This window comes from Haliotis asinina, chromosome 8, assembly GCF_037392515.1.
Source record: "Haliotis asinina isolate JCU_RB_2024 chromosome 8, JCU_Hal_asi_v2, whole genome shotgun sequence".
NCBI classification, from domain to species: domain Eukaryota; kingdom Metazoa; phylum Mollusca; class Gastropoda; order Lepetellida; family Haliotidae; genus Haliotis; species Haliotis asinina.
This window is the reverse complement of record NC_090287.1, coordinates 56144669-56167009: the sequence shown is the minus strand read 5'-3', so window position 1 is coordinate 56167009 and position 22341 is coordinate 56144669. Positions and strand designations below refer to the sequence as shown.

At 42.0% G+C, this 22341-nt stretch overlaps 1 protein-coding gene across 20 annotated transcripts in view; it reads right to left on the bottom strand.

Annotated features, from left to right (window-relative positions):
- Window positions 1-464: 464 nt before the first annotated feature.
- LOC137293937 (spectrin beta chain-like) overlaps window positions 465-22341 on the bottom strand; it is a 103496-nt gene continuing 81619 nt past the window's right edge. For 4 of the 20 annotated variants that reach the window (XM_067824803.1, XM_067824808.1, XM_067824801.1 and 1 more), the window contains 17 exons: window positions 20259-20467; window positions 19833-20037; window positions 19255-19518; window positions 18952-19062; window positions 18508-18752; window positions 18103-18241; window positions 17446-17530; window positions 17072-17163; window positions 16772-16876; window positions 16399-16526; window positions 15865-15980; window positions 6495-6641; window positions 4331-4420; window positions 3310-3406; window positions 2934-3009; window positions 2484-2630; window positions 465-2301 (listed from right to left, as the gene is read on the bottom strand). In XM_067824803.1, coding sequence (XP_067680904.1) covers window positions 2146-2301; window positions 2484-2630; window positions 2934-3009; window positions 3310-3406; window positions 4331-4420; window positions 6495-6641; window positions 15865-15980; window positions 16399-16526; window positions 16772-16876; window positions 17072-17163; window positions 17446-17530; window positions 18103-18241; window positions 18508-18752; window positions 18952-19062; window positions 19255-19518; window positions 19833-20037; window positions 20259-20467 — 2412 coding nt within the window. In that variant the 3' untranslated portion in view covers window positions 465-2145. The remainder of the gene's footprint in view (window positions 2302-2483; window positions 2631-2933; window positions 3010-3309; window positions 3407-4330; window positions 4421-6494; window positions 6642-15864; window positions 15981-16398; window positions 16527-16771; window positions 16877-17071; window positions 17164-17445; window positions 17531-18102; window positions 18242-18507; window positions 18753-18951; window positions 19063-19254; window positions 19519-19832; window positions 20038-20258; window positions 20468-22341) is intronic. The other 16 variants (XM_067824804.1, XM_067824809.1, XM_067824805.1 and 13 more) reach the window with 9 other exon arrangements.

The following is a 22341-nucleotide window of genomic DNA, read 5'->3' as shown; positions in this document are numbered from 1 at the left end:
TTCAGCTGAAGATTAGCTACTGGTATTGTGGGTGCAACAGTCTCTAAAACAGATATGGTGAAATCTGATAGCCCAAGGGACACAGATGTGGGTACTTGATGTTGATATGCAGGACCTCAACCCCCCAAATATTTTCTCCATGGATTTAGACGAAGCTCATGATTGACATATTTGCATTTAAATCCTTGGAAAAATTGCCATGATGATTTCTGAGAATACTAATGTGGAATACCTCTCAGACCATATTTAATGGATAATGTGATGCTATCAGGTTTGTTGGCTGTATATTGAATATCAATGCTAAAATTAATGGTGAAGAGCTGTAAAGCTTTCTATGTTCGCATCAATGTTTTGTACTATTCACAAATAGCCTTTGATCAGGCACAATTTACTGAAGTTGACATTTTTCAGGTGTATCGTAAGTACTTGTAATAATTATAGTCATCTTTGAGACAACAAAGACATAGTTTGGTATGGTTTATTTACCTTGTAAGCAAATACAAAACCTGGTGAAGCACCCCAATTTAGAATGGGTAAAGCACAAGAGTTAGAATTTGATAGTCAACAGGACATCTATTACACTGCCATTATGCCGCGACATAAGACATAATCAGTTTACTGGAGTGCGTACAGATAGAATGGTGCCAAGCAGGGCTCAATGATTATTCAGATTTTAACAGCAATGATGAAAGTTCATGGCACTAGAAGAGAACTACATGCATGAGGAGATATACTTCATGTATATAATCAAGTTCAGGTCTATAAATCCAGGCGTTGAAATCTTGAAATTGATCAGGCACTGGTCTCCTTAGTTCTCGTAAGAAAAAAAAGTTAAATTTTTAATTTGATATCTAGAATAAAAGATTCAACAAACAAAAAAGCGTTTAAATGATCTGCCTACATATGTATGTAATACAAGCCTGGTATTTAGCCATTAAACTGACAGTGTAATCAGGAGAATACATTCAATTTAGTACATCCTTGCACCTATAGCCCATCCCGGCAATCTGGTTTCCTTTCAAAGTCAACAATAACACAACCCAACAATGACATGGAAACAAACTACAATTCCTGGAGACATTATATATACTAGACACTACAATGCCTTAAAATTACAACACGCGTACATTACACTATCTACAAAATGGTTGCTTGCAAGTTGTCAGCAAAATGTGAATGATGTATAGCGCATAATAGGCAATATATGGTAACAAATAAAAAATACAGACACGTTAAATGCCAGAAAATGAAAAGGCTCAATATATTCACGATTCACAACACAGCTGCCATGCTAAAAATGTCACAGCAAGGAGGTAAGGATGAGATGCCGATTTCTGATACGAATAGCTTGGTCACATGGTACAAATGTCACTAAATTTAGACATCTTGACTTGCACTTATTTGCCAGTCAACAAAATGAGGCCACAAGTATTTGTATTGGCTTGATGGTGAACTCGCCTTGCATAGATGGAATGCGACATTACAAAATGAACACCGACGAGCGAGCACTGATGGGGATGAACAAGTGAACGACGACAGTGATCAATGCTATATATAACATTATGTCCCATTCCTTGACGTTCCGTTTCCATCTCAAGTCCACATCAGTTTCTGCTTTGAAAGGAATCTCCCACCTTCACTGGCTATCTGCTCCATACAAGCCCAAGTAAACATCGCCCAGTGAGCAAAAGGCTAACCTAGTTTTCTACTCAGCATGTTCAGGCTCTGCTCGTAGGGTTTTGTCCACAGTAAAACGTTTTAAAATATTTGTACATTGTAAAACAATAAAAGTTTGCTTCTTAAATCAAATGGGCAGCATGGAATGTTCAGTGTTCAGCATATACGAACACATGGCCACATTAAGCCCATAAAGGTGGCAAAACAGTGGAACAACAAAATATAAAATAGATCAAAATGTTTCCTTTCTCCCTGAATTGTTGAGTCTCCAGTCCAGTAAACATCAGTCTTTCTCTGTCATATAATACAGATTAAAATCTCTCCAGTCTTGTAGTTTCCGATCACAGAAAGACCCAGTAGCACAAACAGGGGCAGGATTTGTTCTGGTATTGCAGAGTGTCTGTGGCCAATGTTAAAGAGATTCCAACCAAAGCAAAGTTAGGTAACTTCATCTGTGGTGAGGTGTTTTTATTTCTTTTTTAGTGTAAAAAATCCTTTCTTTTTGTGTTCCTCCTTGCGGCTTTCATCTGTCCTGGCTGGCAGTGTCTGAGATTTGGTGGGCACGCTAGTCCCTTCTCCACCGGTTGACATGTTCACCCTCGCTATCCATGTGTTACGGTCATTCTGAAAATTATATGGATACACATGTGAGCAAATGAATACTATCATCAGTAGATAATAAAGACCGTGTATTATGAAAACATTCCTTGAAAGATTTGGGGAAGTAAAAGCTGCATCTTGAAAATATCTTCTGCTTGTGCATTAATATAGTGACATTTGGCCATCTCACAGAACTTGGTACTTACCTCATCCTTTGCCTGGAAGAGGTATTCTCCTCCGTTGGCAAGCTTGAGGCGGAATACAAATGGTCGCTTGGTATAATCAGATGCTACCTGACATGTGGCAGATTCCAGATCGATTGCTGGTTCATGGTGAATTCTAGCATTGGGGTCCTGAAATACAGAAATAGAGTCATCACAGTTGCGATCAACAAGGGCTTGGTAGTCTATGTCTGTCTGCAATTTCAAAGCAGTTTAAAGACATTCCTGATAACTTAACCTTGGATACAAGGTTGTTTATGAAGAAAATTTTCCTTCAAGAATGACCTAAATTTCAGTATTCAAAATTGGACATTTCTCCACAAAGTTTGAGCGAAGTGCAACAGAACATTTACATCAACATCCCCAACCCATCTTTAGAATTCAAAACCACTATTAGTGTCAATGATCTTCATTGTATTTAAAGGCAGTACATACCGACTTAGCATGCTTCTGATCTTTGTAGCAGGAAAGGGAAGCCCCATGTAGCACCGTGAACACTTTGTCCCAAGATCTGCAACACAAGAATATATAAAATAAAATTAATACTCTAACCACTTATACTTTACCTTTCCAGTTATCATGTAATGCTTTAGCTAGACAAATCCCAAGTATCAAAAATATCTTACACAGAGTATAAGAGACTACAACTACAATTGATCTGATATAAATTCAGGGAACACTATCTTGTAAGTAAATCTAACTCACTGATTAGGACACACAGATAATTAGTTATGAAGACATTAAAAGCATTACACCTCAAAGGATCAATTCAGGTGACATGTTAGGAAGAATAAAGTTTGTGAGTCTGTACCTGTTTGTACACTTTCTGTCCTGCGTCTCCCATTCATGTTTCCGCGTTAGAGGTCCCTCGTGATGCACAGCCTCAGGAGATGCTCCCGCAGCTTGCTCTGTAACACAAAAGTAGGTCGTCGCTGTACATCTCATTTCCTGGTGACAGAATGGTTGGCAGGCATAGTCAGTGTGAGACAGATGAATGATTGTCAAATGTGGCCACTGCTAACATGATGCTTGTGCAGATCTATTGACCATGCAGACATTTCTGGTGCAAAATTACATATGAATGCTTACAAACATTCGCCGATATATCTCCTGGTGCTTTCACATCACACATTCTTTTCAGACACACACAAAATCCACAGCACACAAACCATTTCCACATTTGTGTGTAAACTAAGCTATTTATTGTGTAAACCAAGCTTTTTGTGTTTAAAGTGATCAAGATCTACAATATCAGTAATCCTCTCATCCATCCAACATATACAAGTACATATTGTGGTACTGTGTAGCATTGAGAATTCTTGTTCATTATTCAAACAACTCAAATCTATACAATAGACAAATCTGGCTTAACTGTCAGGCTATGAATAGAAAAACATTCCTGGTTATCAGAATACAGTTTTAGTAAGGAAAGATTATTTTTCTCTCTACTAGCTAAAAGAAATCACAATTCTAGAAGAAATAATTCTAGTTGTTTTATTGTTATGTGAAATAAAAAAAAAAGATTAAAGATTGAGAGTCTATAAATGAAATTCAAATTATCACCTTCATTCCAAGCAAACTCAAAATAATTCCAAACCAAAATGAATGACCACCTCATAAACCACCACACAAACAGGACAGACCAACAGAAATTTCAAACCAACTGAAGATGTCAATGAGTTTGCGCACTTCACACCACCCCCTCCTCGTTTTCCCATGCATTGTCCCATGGCAAGCTCGGGGGCTCCATGAATTATCAGACTACGTCAGAGTGGCAAGACCATGCTACACTGGCCAGCTGACTGCTACCTAGACCACTCCCATAGCTTTACCTTCAAAGGTAGGCCCTGCATCTTCGTCCTTCTTACGAGAAAACAGTTTCCCAAAAGGCGATTTGGAGCGTGAGCGTTTCTTCTCCTTAGCTAATATAGAGAATCACAATATTATAGTGTTGTTAATCCTGAAGGCTGTATGAAAGCTCCAGTGCAGCCCAAGCCAAATTTGTTTTTGGTATACATCCTTTACCCATGCAAAGCTCCCATATGGTCACCATGAAGCTAATTTGCATTGATAGAGTACATGGCAATTGATCTAATGTTAAACCTATCTCTCTCTCAAAAATAGCTGAAATCGTTAAATGTAGTCTTTGAAAAAAGCTAAAAATGTGGATAAGCACAGGTTAAATATAACAATGCATAATATTAAGATTATACTGTGAAAGCTTACTTAATTGTAAATATATACATCTACAGTAAGAAGGTGTTATTAAGTTCATTAACAACATAAAATTCTTCATATCAGAGAAACCCAAACTCAAGACAGCTCCATGCTTCCAGTAGTAAATGTCTTTCTTGTAAACCAGCAAATCCATTATAGAATGAACTCTTCAAGGGACCTACATCTACTATGCAGAATCTCTGTACGACAACTATCACACAAATCCAAACCAAGCTGTACCATCAAACTTCTGTTTTGTGTTTTTCAAAGTGCACACACACCAATCAGCTATTATGAGAGATAACTGAATGTAAAACATAGCAGTCAGTAACACAGATGTTAAAATTTTCCATTGGTAGTGCACACATCCAGATAAATGAGTAATACTCCATTGATATACATAACATGCACTGATGGTTAACCTTCCCTGAGTTGTTCTGACACAAGAACAATCCATCACTCACAATGCAGTCAAATTCATCAAACTCAACCCACATGGATTCACACATCCATAAATCAGAGCATCCATAGTAGCCAATATAAAACCAAAAGCTTGTTTGGCATTACGTTTTGTCAGCCCCTATCAGACCAAGAGTCTTTACAAGGGCAGATCAACAACTTCATTTGCCGTCCTGAAGTTTTAGCCTCCTTTAGATCACTCACTAATGAGATGTCATTCGGTAATCGAATGTTTGATCACAAATCATCTTCTACCTGTCCATAAGTGAACTTTTGCCATTTCATTTTACTGAAAGTTTTTTATGCTATTTGGTTCTTGCAGCTACTTAGGAAGAGCATATACTCTAATCAGGCTAATATTACAAAACTTTCATAAAATGCTTTTGTGAAAAGCTTTGTCATGCAAATAGCTAATGTCTATCCATTGACAGTATGTGCACAAGCTAATATGTTAAACAGTCTGGTTAGTGGTATGAGGCACTGAATGACTCAAAGATCCAAGTAAATTAAATTTGTAGCTTAACTTATACAACACTGCAACGTCAAAATGAGATGGATCTAAATAATATCTTAAGTGACATACCTATAATGAATATGAAAATAAACAGCCAAATGAAAGTATCTTCAAAACTCAACCCACTGCCGTGAGATTCCTCAGTTCACAGAGCAAATAAATTGAGGCAGAACAAAACATGCCATTTCAGAATAGATAATGAAATAAAAGAACTTTATAAAAATGCGGTTCTAGATTCATTATTTTTCCTTAAAAGAACACATAGCTGGTCTACATGTTCTAGAAGGTAATTATAATGTAAGGTGTGGTCATTATGGGTGGGTAAGAAAGTGACATTACACACTTAAAATGAGGGTTATATTTCTTGCATGTGAATAATTATTTGTGCAACAAATTAAACTGTAAATTACACACTGAATATGAAAATATGCAAGCATACATATGTAGTATTATATCCATTTTTTATTTTATTTTTCTCATAAATTTGAATCCTCTGGTCAGTTTTAAACAACTGATACTACTTAGAAGTCTACAGTCTAAAATAATGCTCAAATACATGTCAGGCTAGCAGACTCATAAGTACTTCCAACAGACTGATTGACAGTCAACACAAAATAAAAGAACATTTACAAGTCAAATTACTTAAAAAAAACTCTACTTAATTATGAAAGCCGAAAATCACAAAGGAAGATTAAAAAGATAAATATCTGCTTTGATTGCAGAAAAGGCCCATGATTGCTACCATAACTAAAAGCAAAATTGGGTATATGGTGTATGAATACAAGCAACATTCTGCAACAACATACTTGACGACCGTGGGGAAGATGTTGGCCTATCGCCCACCTGAGGCGACTCACTCTCTGGTGACAAGGTCGCAGATGTGACCGGGGTCACAGCCTCTTTCTGAGGTGTCCTTTCCACAGGTTTACTTGGACTGACTTCTTCTCTATCTACTGTTTAAAAACATCATGCACACTTACATGCGGAACACAGACAAAAGAAATACTAACTTAAAACAAATACAACAGTACATGCATGAACAATTGTAAAATGTTCCACATAGCAGGACTAGAACTTAATAAATACAAAGGAACTTTCCAGTAGTGGGTTAGTAAATATGGTTTTACACCCCTTCTAGCAATATTCCAGCAACATTACAGCAGGGGACACCAGAAATGAGCTTCATAAATTGTAGCCAAGTGGGAAATTGAACTTGGGACTTGGTCATGATAGACAAAAGGCCATATATTCATGTGGGATAATTCTTCAAGACTGTGGAACACCTTAAATCAACAGGAAATGCCAAATACCGTGTTCCGAAACAAACCCTAAAATGCAAGTCTATACTTCATGGCTTATATTAACGAAACAGTTCAGCAATCTAATAAAAACACAAGAAACCTTGCATGTTACATACAGAAATGTCTTGAATAATTGGCATCACCTATACAACAATCATGCAGTAACAGTGTGTTATATCTGTCAGCATAGATCAGGAGATTGGTCAATGATTTACATAAAATTGTGATTACAGCATGTTCAGACTGTAAAACTGCAAATCTTCTACTGACAGATATGTTCAAACTAGCACCACTGTACGTCAACGAATACTAAAAGTAGATTACACAACTGAACTTATGAACAATGATGAAGCAAAATATCACACTGATGAAACAAAAAGATGATGGTTTATTGACAGCGAAAGATGTGCGTAAATGTTTTCACAGCATTTCATGCCATTATAGAGTTATGCATCCTTCAAAGCATGATCATGTATATAAATGTAGCACAATAATGCTTCAGGCAGCAGCAAGTGGACGTACTGGATAAGGTAAGGTTATGCATACATGGTAACAGGTTAAGTTTATACATGCATGGCAAAGAGGAGAGTTTAATGCAAGCTTAGTTTAGCAGAATCAATACGTTTCATTTAGATGCAGTTACATTACTGCATGCTTTCAGCCTTTGATCAGAGATACCAGGAATCACAGTGCAGGTTATATAGAGAGCTTTGAAGTTTTAACTACCCTCAACAACTATCTACTTCATTCTGATAAAATATTAATACAATTGACCTACTGTTATTCGGTTTGTGGCACAAGACAATCGTTGTTTAACCTAACAGTTATTGCTGGGCCAGTTGCAGTATGGATTGATTAAAACATACACACAGTAACTCTCACTGAAACGTTTCTGAGAAAGAAATTAAACCAAATGAAATTCCATTGTGCAATGAATCAAAGCCGTTTTATTTACCAGATAAAATCTAATTGCTTAACAAAACACAGTAATGCTCTTTTCGCTAAAACCTTTTAATTTGCCGAAAACTGGCCCAACAAAAACTTATGATTTTTAAATATTTAATACATGTTAAAACAGGCAATATCTTCACTATCTAATCACAGCAATGTCAAATCACACACAAAGTGTGTCACCTTTAGGTTTCTGAAGCAATTGTGGAGCTCTTCCACCTCGGGCCCCTGTGTTCATGAACATAGAGTCAACACATGCCTAACTAATACAAGTATACTGTATGATCTGAAACCTGGCAGGAGTTTGGGGACAAAGCATGGCATATTCAACAGTGTTATTGGAGCAGCACTGACATTATTCTAACTCAGTCAGGTGCTGATGGTAATTGGCAAGGTGAGCAATAAATATGTTGTTAAAAAATGATGGTGAAGATGTCCAAGCAAACACTCTCTCTCCTTCTCAACACACTCACTCTCCACTGACTACTCACCTGTGGTAAAGTTACCAAATGTGTCAATAAAATACACAGGTAACAAGTGAAACAAATAGGCAAGCACATAGACAGCAAGGACAGATTGGCTGCTGTTACAGCCACTCGACACACATGGTACAGACAGCAATGGTGGAGGTTACACATTTAAGTGTACAGATACATGCATATGTGACAGGCTCGGACTGGCTGGTCAATGAATGAGCAACAGCAGCATGCAGGATGATGAAAACATCAGCTACAAACTTATCAGAGTTACTGAAGAAGGAACTTTGAAACATCCCGATATACAAGGTATGTTTCACACAGTTACCTTATTAGTCAAGAACATTTATACAAACCTGTAGAGGTTATGAATTCTTTGAAGAATGTCCTCCTTGGGGTACATATAAGCATTTTTATGTCCATTAAAAATCCCTACGACAGTTGTAACTATTTTGATAATAAAATATTTACAAAACAAAAAACTCGTTTTTGTCTTGTGGGACCACCTTTACAGGGCCCCCCAGGCCCCCTACAGCCAAGAGCAGGTAACTCTGGCCGTCTACCTCGCACCTCACTTTTCATGCTGAACGTATCAGACAGAATGAGGGGAGGCGGGTGGCCGTACCCCAAGGAGGACATTCTTCAAAGAATTCATAACCTCTACAGGTTTGTATAATTCTTTTTCAGAAGAAGTCCTCCTTGGGGTACATATAAGCATTAAACAGACTCCCGAAGAGAAGCAATTGGGAGTGGTATTCTGTCTGACAGCAACAGTCCATTCGATCGAAGTGCAAATCTACAATCACACGGAAATAGAAAAGGCACCGACCTGGTCACCTGACCGCTGATGTCAATCAAGGCGGGGGCGTGACAAAGCTGAGGACCCGCTTGTCAAAGCTTACATGCCCATTGGCTAGAATTTGGGAAATCCCAAATGAGAAACCCCGCCCACCCAAATCAAAGTTTGGAGACCTGGACGTACGGGACACTCGCCAAACTGAACCTTGTCCATACCGCACTAGCAAGCTAAGCAGGGAAATGGAAAGGAAAGTAAGGCACCCAGCCAAAGAGGGCGGGACTAAGAAACCATCACCAAATATCACCGCCGATAAAATGGGAATGGATAGTTACCCAACACCGAGTGCAAACAGATATAGTTATCAAACAAAGCTTAATCAGCTTGAGCAGAACTATTCTGTCTGACTGACCGAACCGAGCACACTCTCGTGAGTGTCTGTTCAGTTGGTAATGACGGTTCTGACGTGGCCACTGCTCTCACTGAGTGAGCTGACAACCCCTTTTTGGGGAGATAAGCCTTTAGGTATATAGACCTTGCAGCCTGCGTATCAGTCGGATAGCCAGCCATTCCGCCACCACAACAGCAAAATAGCTGTTTCTCCGTACGGAGCAAGGCTATTCTCTTAAAATAACTTTAAGAGGTTTCATAACGTCTAATACACGAACCTTACGGTATGTATTATCAGACGACGCAGGCAGCATGCACCCAGTTAGATCGATAGGCGCGGTCATTCGAAGCGAATGATCGAATTTTTTTGGGCGGTATGAATCCGGTAAGCGAATGCTAACCCGATCCTTATGGAACATAGTAAGATCCGGGTCTGAAAACATGACGTGTAAGTCGCTTACACGTCTACCAGACGTAACCGCCACTAAAAAGTCGTTTTCCAACTTAACAGTTGTAACGACGGGTTGGCCAAGTCATAAACGAGAGGAGTGGGTAACCATTCCAATACTCGAGACAAATTTCACGACCGGACGCAGTCTGTCCACGCCTGCAAGAAAACGCTGTACCCGGGGGTATTGTCCCAACAAGGCACCCTCAACGGGTATGTGGAAGGCTGAAATAGCCAGGGAGTAGCCTCGAATCGTAGAAGCGGCTAAGCCAGATTCTAAACGAGACGGTAAGAACTCCAATACTTCAACTACAGTCGAAGAAAAGGGATCGAGAATCCCTCTATTTCCACACCAGCGCGCATAACAGGCTCACCTATCCTCACACTGTACATTTGTGGAATCCGTCCACGAAGCCAGAATTGTGTCTGCAACTGATGCAGGAATTCCGCTCTTTTGGAGACGATTCCGGACAGTGGCCAGACCACCCACTGAATCCTGGGGATTGGGGTGAGGCTGGCCGTCCTGGGATAGTAGGTTCGGTCGCCGCGGTAATAGTACCGGCGGCTACACTAGCGACCTGAGTATTACCGGAAACCAGCGTTGAGACGGCCACAGAGGTGCGAGAAGCACTAGTAGCCGCGCTGGTTGGGTGGCAAGCTGAGACAGAACTTTGGAAATCAGAGGAATTGGCGTAAACGCCGACACCACCCTGTCCGTCCAGTCCCGCTGGAAGGCGTCGGCGGCAATCGCTCTCGGATCAGGAATCCGCGAACAAAAACCCCGGAATCTAGTTCGTCACTCCAGAGGCAAACAGATCCACCTAGAACGACCCCGACAACTGGGAGATAATCCCGAATATCTCCCGATCGAGCAACCACTCGTGGGGAGCCAGAACACGTCGTGAGAGCGCATCTGCACGCACGTTGTCGACCCCTGGGAGATACACAGGCATAACCCGTATGCTGAACTGATCGCACCATAGTAGAAAACTGCCACGCCTCCTGAAGGAGCGACGGAGACACAGTGCCGCCCTGCTTCAGAATGTAGGACATCGCCGTCTGGTTGTCCATCTCTAGACAAACCACTCGGCTTCGAACCTGATCCACGAAGCGTTCGAACACCAACGTCACAGCTCTCAACTCTAACACATTGATGTGCAAGGTCGCCTCTTGGTCGGACAATAGTCCCGACATCGCGAGGTCGCCCAGGACGCATCCCCCCCAACCCTGTGAGGGAGGCATCCGTCTGAACTGTGAGCGACGGTACCGGGGTCATCAGAGGTAAACCTTTGAATAGATTCCCGGTATCTGTCCACCACCGCAAGTGACGTATCAACCACTGGGGAATAGCCAGATTCTTCTCGTAGCTCTCCGAGTGGGACCACTGTTGTGCTAACGCCTGCTGAATGGAACGCATTCTCCGACGTGCACGCCAGACTATGTCCACCGTCGCCGCCATGTTGCCTAGCAACTGAAGCCACGTCCGTGCTGAGGCAATATGGGACTGAAGGAACCTTAACACTATGCCCTGTACCTTAAAAATGCGCTCTTGGGACAGAGAAACCACCCCTCGGGTTGTCTCGAACCTCGCCCCTAAGAAAACCAGATCCTGCCTCGGCACCAATTGATTTTTAAGATAGATAACCCAACCTAGTCTGGTGAGAATATCCATCACCTGCTGTGTGGATTCTCGACTTAGGTGTTGGGAGAGCGCTCTGAGGATCCAGTCGTCCAGGTACGGGAAACAAAAGTTGCCCTGCGCCCTGGCGACCTGAACTGGTACTAGCATGAGTTTGGTGAACACCCTTGGCGCCGTGGAGATGCCGAAGGGGAGCACGCGAAACTGATAACAAACCCCGTCGAAGGAAAACCGAAGGTATTTCCTGAACTCGGGATGCATCGGTACATGGAGGTATGCGTCTTTGAGGTCGATTGACGTAAGTCAATCCCCTGCCTCTACAGACGAGATCACTAACCTCAGTGTCTCCATCTTGAAAGACGGCACCTCTATCAAGTTGTTCAAACCCTTGAGATTTAGAATGGGTCTGAACCCTCCGTTCTTTTCGGTTACCAGGAAATAAGTGGAGTAAAACCCCATAGTCTCCTGTCCTGATGGAACCATCTCTATAGTTGCCTTGTCCAGTAAAGACTGAATTTCGGCACGGAGGATTGCCACCTTTTCCGGCGACTTCGGCACCGGAGTGCAGCGAATCCCGGCAAAAGGAGTAAGCTCTCGCTTCCACTGTGGCGTGTGGCCATCCCTGAGTAATAACGGGAGGCGACCACCCACAGGAATTTCGGGTAGAAGGCAAAGTGTCCCGGCCGACGGCAGAGATTGCCGCTTGCAACGGGACAACTGAGGGCTCCGGAGGTACTCCCTTTACCCCTGCCCTTGCTCTTTCGTGCCTGTAGTGGAGCAGTCCACTTCGGCGCATCCTTAGACTGAGTCGCAGGATAGCTTGAGCTGAGGACCGAAGGCCGCGAGCGAGAGGTGGAGGGTTGTTCAAGAAAAGACTTAAGAGTCCTTGAATTGACTAACGGCCTCCGCAGCCTCACTAACACCCGTCAAAGCCCCCGGGAACAGGGTCAAGCCCAGTCGGAAAGGCAGAGACAGCAGTGCCTGCTGTGTAGCCGGTGAATACCTGGCGACAGCCATAACCTACGAAGGCCAATCACAGCATACATCATCTGACTCGTGAACGCATTGAGTCGCGCGTCAAATGTGAATGCACCTCCGTAAGTTGCCGCTCTAACGTGGACGAGGAAAAATCCTCGTCCCCGTCCTCCTGCGACACCACCTGCCTCTGCAAGACAGAGGTAGGCTGAGTGCACCGCAACCTTAAGTTGCTGCACGGCGTTCCGATATTGCTCCTCAAAGGAGCGGAAACCGAGCGCAACACCTGGTTCGATGAGGTACAAAGCGGCAAGCGGCGACCCTGACAAGCCGACGCCTGGCAGTGGCCAGACGACCCCCCAAGCGCGATTGAGGCGTACACGCACTCGTCGACAACGGGAGGGTCAAATAGCGCATCGTCCCCCATCAAGTAGCCGGTCAAGCTCTGGGAGATCGAACCGCGAACGGCTACCCTACAGGAGCGGATTAATTACCTCACTGGGGAGTGAAGGTAAAATAGGCAATTGAGCCTCAGCCACCCTACACGGAGCAAACGCTTCCCCAAGAAGACGAAACTCCGCGGGATCGGGGGTGTCCGCAGGGACGACCACCTGCGGCACAGCCCCTTGATCTCGGCTACCCTGCACGGAGTAAACACTTCCCAGGAAGACGAAACTCCGTGGAATCGGGTCAGTGCTACCGCGATCCATTCGCGTACCTGCCCCGGGGACGAACGGAGCGAAAAGCTCCGAATCGGCCTCCGTCGGTTCGCCGAAAAAGGAAGGCGTCGAGACCTCGTGAGATCGACCGCCGAAGTAGGGACCCCGATGCACTGAGCGGAACCGATGCAGGCGGCAAAGCCGGTGCTCGAACCGCCAGTTTGGTTGCCGGTAACCCCGACGCACAAGGGACCCGTCAACAAGGACAACAGACCCAGAAGCGCCGAGTTGTCGGAGTCGGCCTACCTCTGGTTCACTGAAAAACCAGGGTGCCGAGACCCCGTGGTGTCGACTGCCGAAGCAGGAACACCCGATGCACTGAGCGGAACCGAGGCAGGCGGCAAAGCCGGTGCTCGAGAACCACTAGTTAGGTTGCCGGTAACCCCGACGCACAAGGGACCCGTCAACAAGGACAACAGACCCAGAAGAGCCGAGATGTCCGAGTCGGCCTACCCCTGGCTCATTGAAGAACCAGGGTGTCGAGACCCTGTGGGGTCGGCTGCCGAAGCAGGGACACCCGATGCACTGAGCGGAACCGAGGCAGGCGGCAAAGCCGGTGCTCGAGAACCACCAGTTAGGTTGCCGGTAACCCCGACGCACAAGGGACCCGTCAACAAGGACAACAGACCCAAAAGAGCCGAGATGTCCGAGTCGGCCTACCCCTGGCTCATTGAAGAACCAGGGTGCCGAGACCCTGTGGGGTCGGCTGCCGAAGCAGGGACACCCGATGCACTGAGCGGAACCGAGGCAGGCGGCAAAGCCGGTGCTCGAGAACCACCAGTTAGGTTGCCGGTGACCAACGGTACGAGACCCGATGGACCGGCGCCGGCAAGCGGAATTGCACCCGAGCCGGTGCTCGGTGCAAAACCCCTAGAGCCAGCTGGGAAAACGACACCAGAGCCGTAGCTTGGATCTGAGATTCCCACAGGGACAGCACCCGTGCCTGAGCCTAGACCCAAGACTTGGGTGCACCCCGAAACTGTAACAATCAGAACCAACTAATGGTAACTGATGTACAGAAAACATACGCAATTGAACACACAATATGCAAAATATAAACGCACGGGCGATAATAAATTGCCAAAATACATTAACCCAGCTAAACAAGAAAGTATAAGCGGATAAATGCAATAACAAGTGTGCACACACAAGTGCGTAATGCAATGAAAAAGACGAAAAGTCTTAAAAACCAACATCCCCATTTTGACTGAAACAAGAACAAATGGGTTAAGACATCTTAGCATGTAAAACATACTAATAAGAAACACGTAGGAATAAGTGAGACGCAAGCGAAACACTTCCCGCACTAAAAAGAAGCCATAAAGACCGCCATCTTGCCTGCCAAATGACAGGAAGATAGGACCCGACCGGCAAAGTTACAACAATATATGAATGAAAATTTCAGCCAAGAAATTCCAACTAACGCCCGTGCGAAAGAAAAGGAACCATACATACAGTAGCTGACTCTTTCTCACTCATAATTCCGTAGGCAGATAGCACAAAAACTATCTAAATGGACCACACACGTCTTTCTAGTCGAACGACAGCATGAAAAGTGAGGTGCGAGGTAGACGGCCAGAGTTACCTGCTCTTGGCTGTAGGGGGCCTGGGGGGCCCTGTAAAGGTGGTCCCACAAGACAAAAACGAGTTTTTTGTTTTGTAAATATTTTATTATCAAAATAGTTACAACTGTCGTAGGGATTTTTAATGGACATAAAAATGCTTATATGTACCCCAAGGAGGACTTCTTCTGAAAAAGAATCACACATTGTGTAGGGTATATTAACCTAAACCCTCTTGTGATAAGGTTGTAGCCTTGATTTCAGGATATGGGTGTAATGTCAGAGTAAAGCTCGAACTAGAATTGTATTTTAGGCTTAGTGTAATTTTTAAAAGTATATCAGCAAATAAATTGTCTATCAATTCATCTGACTGTCGAAGAAATAGTTTGAGCTTTAGTCAAACTTAATGGAAGGGATGATGAGGATGGGTATGGGGGAAGACAGATTCATTGTTGATGACATGAAACATATTCACTGCAATTCACAACCACATTTGTCCTGACAGTACAACAGGGTGTTACACAACTTTTGAGAAATTTGAGTTATGATAACTCATGGCGTATTTCTCAGTGAGCTTTTCATGTAAAACCCTTGTAGATGCATCATAACTGCTCACAGCTGACCTTGTTTACACACAACTTGTTTTATAACAGTGTAAGCAGTTATAATTGAAATCAAACATGCCAATTTCTCACCATGGCAACAATCTGGGCACACATTTTTCTTAAACGTTTATACCAAATACTTAAGCATTACATTAATATAGAAAATTATAATACCCATATTCATATGCATTATCTTTATGATGATAATTTATGAAGAGCAATCCTGAAAGTCTTCAACAATGGTTTTGAAATGTGAACAAGTGTGCCAAGAATGTTGCCGAAACAGAGCAGAGGAAAGAGGGGGAACACCATACCTGGCTCACCCTCAGATTCTTTATCTCCGTTCACAAGGGCCTGGCTTTCTTCAGCCACCACCTCATCAGGGGGTGTGGACTGGACTGGTTTCTCAACAACAGGCTCTGGCTCTGGTCTGGAAAACCATTGAGAAATTACCATCAATAACAATCTGACTCTTCTAATAATCATTCTTAGGTTAACAGATTCTTACAATATCACTATCTACGTTTCTTTAATATTGGGCTGTGCAAGAGCAATACAACTTCTATCACTGTCTTAGTCTAATTTAGGAACCATCAGTGTTACCAACACCATAATGTCTAAGGACCAAAATTATCATTAAGGCAAATCTAAATTTTCATATGAAAAACTGAACATAAATGAAAAGCTGTGTCTGGTAGCCGAGTTCCTTACACAACATGGCCTCCTGTGCTCCATCAGAAAGAGATGGGTATTGTGGTATTGTGATTTAAAGGGAGCAAAACAAAAACTTTCATATGCTGAATGATTTTTTATGTGAAGGTTTAAATGAGAAAAAGCATAGAGCTTACTCAGGTTCTGGGGGCAGGAACTCTTGTATGTGTCGTCTTCTCCTCTCCTCCTTAGCACGGGACACTTCTTCAGGATGTTCTTTGCCATATTCCTCTTCCTGTCGGCGTTTTCTTTCCTTCATTTCAAACTGCAAAAGGATAAGGAATGTTGTAAGGCTTTACAATTCCCGGAAAAGACTTCTGTACATATGAAGGTTTAAAATTTTACTCTCAAACATTTTATGTGGTATTCTGTTCACCCATACTTTGCATATGCAAGTTTGGACTAGAAATAATGAAAGTATAATACTCTTAATATTTTCAACATTTAACTGCACCACTTTGATACCTAAATGCACACAAGATTCTAACATTGCTATGATAAATTACTTACTGTTGTTAATTTTTCTAAAGCAGCAAATCTTTCTTCCTGTGTAGCAGCTGATTTTTCAAAGGCTTCATGCTTCTTGATCAGATTCTCGACAGCATCTAATGTTTCCTGTAAAAGACAATACAACACGTCAAAATTAAATGAAGATCAAGCCAAACAGTTTGAAGAGATACTGTGATACTTACCATTGCAAGAATGGCACGGTTATCATAATTACACACAGAAACCATTCTTTTGTAAACAAGCATGTACACACAGGAAGTACATGAATATGCTGATGGTAAGAAGCAGCCTTGTACTTACCCCTAGGTCTTGGTTTTGAAGGTATGGCTCCTGTGCCATCAACCAGGCTTCTGCCACAGCAGCATCTCGGGCAAACTGGTACACCTCCAAAACTGCAAACATTTACAACAGTGTGTTTGTTAGCCTACATGTCACTGAACCATCTGCATTTACACTCTATACTATAGCCACCACGTCACCAACAGTTGTACTTTGGGTTTATCTACTTACGTTGTTCACGATGTAAAATTAATGGCACCATGAAATCCCATTCAAAACAACATAACGGAGGGGAGCTTTGTATTACGGCATGATCTGGATCAGTAGTCAAATTCCTAAAATTTAAAGTTAGAAAATGTTTCATTTACCCAAGGATGATAACATTAAACACTCACTAAGCTGAAGGTGTTCCCATCTCTCGTTCCACTGATCACTCATATCCAAGCGTTGGATGGTAAGCTGTATAAGTTTTTCTCTCACCTGAGAATTAAAGTAAGAACTGGATATAAGCTCATTAAGTAATAGTGAGTGAGTGAGTTAAAATTTAATGTCACATCGGCAATATTTCAGCCATATCGTGACGGGAACGGAACATTAAAATGGAATATATGAGTATTATAACAATCAGTCGACGAAGGACAGTAAAACAACTAGAACATCACAGAAATGAATGTAAAACTAGTAGCTATGCCTAAAACAATTTATCTATAGAGGACAATACAATATAAAACCGGGCTATAGATTGCCAACAACTGAAGGTAGATCACCATACTAGGGACCATGGGGACTTACAGCTCATTAAGTAATAAGGCACTTGAGTAAATCCTAATGATCTTCAAGCAAAACCAGATATCTCAAATAAACCTAAGTCACTGTACCGTAGAGATTTTCCATAAGCAACAGTACATTTGTACTCACAGATTTTGTTTGAACATGTATTTAATCCCTTTTCCTGATGATTATACCATTTATCCAACTAATATCAATGACTATTCTGTAAGACTGATCAGAAATATTTTAAGAAATCTTTTCCAAATTAAAACATGACATACCTCTTCTGAACGGTAGTGTTTTCTTGCCAGGAGATCTTTTCCAAGGTTGATGCAGATAGCAAAGTTCTCCTCTCGTGCATCTATCTCAGCCTTCAAACTCTGGTGGTTGTTCATCAGCAATTCCACACCTGATACATCTCTGTCAACACATTAAAACACTTTAAATGTTCACAGCTCCTAACAATGTGAAATGATTATATACTATTAACATCCCAAACCAGGTAAATAAGAATATTTCTATTTAGCAAATTTCATTTTGGAAGCTCACACAAACATTTCCTCAGTGGCAACAAGGGCAAAATGCTACATTCCTTTAAACAAAATCACTGAAATCTCGTGCCTGACTAAAGGCTAAAGCACTAATCACTGGCAACATCCTAGCATTCTTAACTGACCCCTAGTTACCTTGGTTTTTCTTGAGTATTCATCTGCCGCGTGATGTCATCCATCCAAAGCATAAGGTCCTTGGCCATGAGAAGGAACCTGTATAAGTCGCTGGCGTCAGCAAGTCGGTTCCGTCGAGTGTCTACCATGAAGTGAAGATCTCTCCAGGCATTGACAACCTCTATTTCGCGGGTCTGGATCTCCTGCATGCTGCCTCCTGCATAGGCTGCCTGGAGACGCACAGCCTCTGTCTGGATGGCTTCAACCTAGAAACATGACATCAAATTTTTAAGTCATCTTCATACACATTTGAAAATAATGCAGCTAATAATTACAAGGTTTTACACATTTCTTTAACTCTCATGAATATACTTTTAATTTAAACTGCATTTTTCAAACGAATACCTCTCTTATCAAAGTGTGACTGTCAACGAGAACAGTATCAAGTATTCTGAAATTACTTACGTGGTTTCCTAGCGTTATCAAATCATTTTCAAAGTTAGCATGTTTCCTCTGAAGGGCTGCTACACTCCTTGCATCACGCCCAAGTTCTTCTGGAATCTGGTTTTTCTTTTCCTGAAAAAGATATTCATTTAATGATTCCAAAGGACAAAAGACACACTTACAGTACCATCATCTTAAATACACGCACTTCCGAGAAGGTGTTCAGTGGCTCTGAACAGATAGGCCATGAACTGGACGAACATAGTCATTCTTGACTCTATTTATCACCAAAGATTCAAATTAAACCTTTCACTTGATACTTACATATATTCTTTCAAGAATATCTTTGCAATCATGGTAGAATTTGTGTAACTCAAACGAAGCTTGTAGCATCTGTGTCCGTGTGTCTATCAACTCAAGCAAATCTGTCCATGCTTCATTCACAGTGTCTTTATATTCAGCAACTGATGCAGCATCAGTATGTTCCGCAGCAATAAGCTGATCACAGATTTCATTGGCTCTCGCCACACGCTCTTGTCCCATGTTCTCTGTTTCCCTTGCAAACTCCTTGAATCGTTCTTGAAGGATCTGTAAAGGAACATATATTTTAAATCAGGAAATGGTCTGAGGTGTTAGAGAGCAGTTACAAGAAAAGACTGTTTGATTCTGGAACCACTTGACTAAAATCTCAGTCCCTTTCAACAAAGATGTAGAACAGGAGCAGCTAACGTAGACGCACATTCACCTTAATTCAAAGAGTTAAATAGCTTCTACCTGGTGAATTAAGCTATGGTGAAAACTGCTTGTACCTGGTGAATTAAGTGCATGTAATAACATGTAATCATATTAATAATAGTCATCCTTAGGTACATTTTACCAAAATTACTGCAAAAAACACTCACTGTAACATGCTCGAAGTCTTGACCTGGTTCATTTGATCCAGCATGAATGGATTTTTCTTGGATCCACAGCAGCAAATCATCGATCTCTCGGCGGAGTGTGTACAGCTTGAGCACTTCCTCAATCTGGCCCCGTCTTTCGCCTGCCAGATCCTTAAGACCAGCATACAGCTTGTCCACTTGTGACTGGCGCACAGCGATGGAATCACTGTACAAGGAAACATTTATGTTTTTTACAAAGAACTTTCAAATCATTACATGACTTTAAAAGATGACAAAACAAATTCATTGCTTTGCTTCACCAAACATTCCCTCTTTCCAAGATGCTGCTACTCAGTGTAAATCTCATGCTTCAATTATCAAGACACGATGTATCCTTTCCATGCATTCCAACCTTCAGAGAGACCCATCCTGTTAAAAGTGACTGACCTGTCGGGATGGTTGATCTCCATGAGGTTGCGACTTCTCTCTCCCAGCTGCCGGACCACATCAGCATAGTCTTCCACATCTCTCTCCAGTCCTTGGTGTTTCTTCATCATGTTCTGTGCACCGATCTCATCCTTGGATCGTTCACCTCCCATCATGTACAGCTCCTGCTCACTCATCCATGACTCAGCCTCAGCGGCATCGAAAAAGTACTGGAAAGGAGGTATGGTGGTTCAGTGAGATTATTCTTTTTCAAGATTCTTCTTGGCATACATATAAGCATTAAAATGTCCATTTTAAAACCCTATGACAGTTGTAACTATAGTTTGAATAAAAATATTTATAAAAGTGAAAACAATGTTTTGTCTTGTTCGACCACCACGATGGAGACCAGAAGGGAAACATCTGTCAAGAGCTGATAACTCAAGGGCAGATTTACCTATAACAGTACATTTAGCAGAACTTAGATTCCCTTTCCATCAGCAGTGTTCTACTCAAAGTAGACTGTTCAAACAAATCCTTTGATGTAATTTTACTAGGGCTGCAATGAATATACTATGGGGTCAATATGATATGTATCACAAATAATGGGTAATTAATACGAACAATAATTCATGAATACAGTATTGTATTTAAGTGATTGACGCACAATATGGAACCCCATGTTGACTGTTAATTTGTCATAGTAACAACCATTGATCTGACATGACAATCAAATTTGGTATGTAATAGACTAACAGTTACACTCCGCAGTATTGTGCAGTCATTGCAAAATGTAATTTTCTCAATAAAACCAATATTATATACTTATCCTGACTCATGCTTATTACGATTATCTCCTCCCTCTATGTGAGGATAGCGACACACTTGAAATCCTTTGAAGTTCCCTCCTAACTGAAGCAGATGTACAATACACTCATCCACTGGAAGCCTACCTTTTCTGCCAAAACAGTCACATGACCAGTAATGCTTGTCACTTTCTCTGAAATCTCATAAGCCCAACACAAGAAACAGTGTGAATTCAGCATGCTTGATAGGGGAGTTGGGAGGGCTTGATGCCTGAGTCAGGATAAGCATAAAATATCAATTTTGTTAAAAAAATTACACATTTTTCCTTATCCTGACTCATGTTTATTATGCTTACAGAATTCGACGGAAAAGGCTGTGGTTAGGCCACACTGGATTCTGTTGACTGCCACATGAGTACATGAAGTACTCTCACTCCTTCAGGAACTATACCGGCGGTAGTTCCTATTCTTCCAAAATTCATCTGTGAGATGGGGGATTCAGATCCAGTCAAACTTGTCTTCTCATTAAGCATTCGTTGACTAGAACGTGATTATATATAGATCAGCTAGTGTTCTGCTAGTATCTAATGCAACTGTATGAGAAGATTTCTATCAATACCAGTGACAACCCTTCTTCATGCACAAGTATCTTCATTATGAGTACAGGGTCATAATCACTCATGCTAGCCTGTTTAAGACGTGCACATGGTCTCTCAACCATACTACCCACTGAGCGTCTTGATCTCAACAAGTCACATGATAAATGGGGTGAGTGAAACTCAGAGCATTTGTGGAACCGTTAGTTGTTGTGCGACAAGTGACCCAAATTGGTTAATGCCAGTGACATCCTCCGTAGCGATGTCCCACAGGTAGTGGTTGGCAAACACCATATTGATTTCCAAAAGCAGCCCTCCATTATGGTTGTTAGCAAGCAGTTTCCATGTAAAGCAAGTGTCAACACTAAGAATCCCTGGCGATAAAATCTCATTTCAGTCCTAGATGTACAATCTCACAATGAAACATGTGCGATTGAAGTTCCGAGCATGTATTTCTGACACCCATGCTGCTGCTGCTGCTGCTGCTGCTGCTGCTGCTGCTGTTAGGGCAAGTCTGTGTTCTGTGTCAATAATTCAAGTGATGTCCAGTCTAGTGGCTTGTAGACATCACTCGTGAAGTGTTGTAGTACAACATTCAAATCCCAAGCTGGAGCCCTAAATCTGCATTGTTGGTCTTTCAGCCTCAACAAACGTTGTAAGGTGAGTAGTTTCAGTTCTTTAGTCAGCCCGATCCCCGTTTTC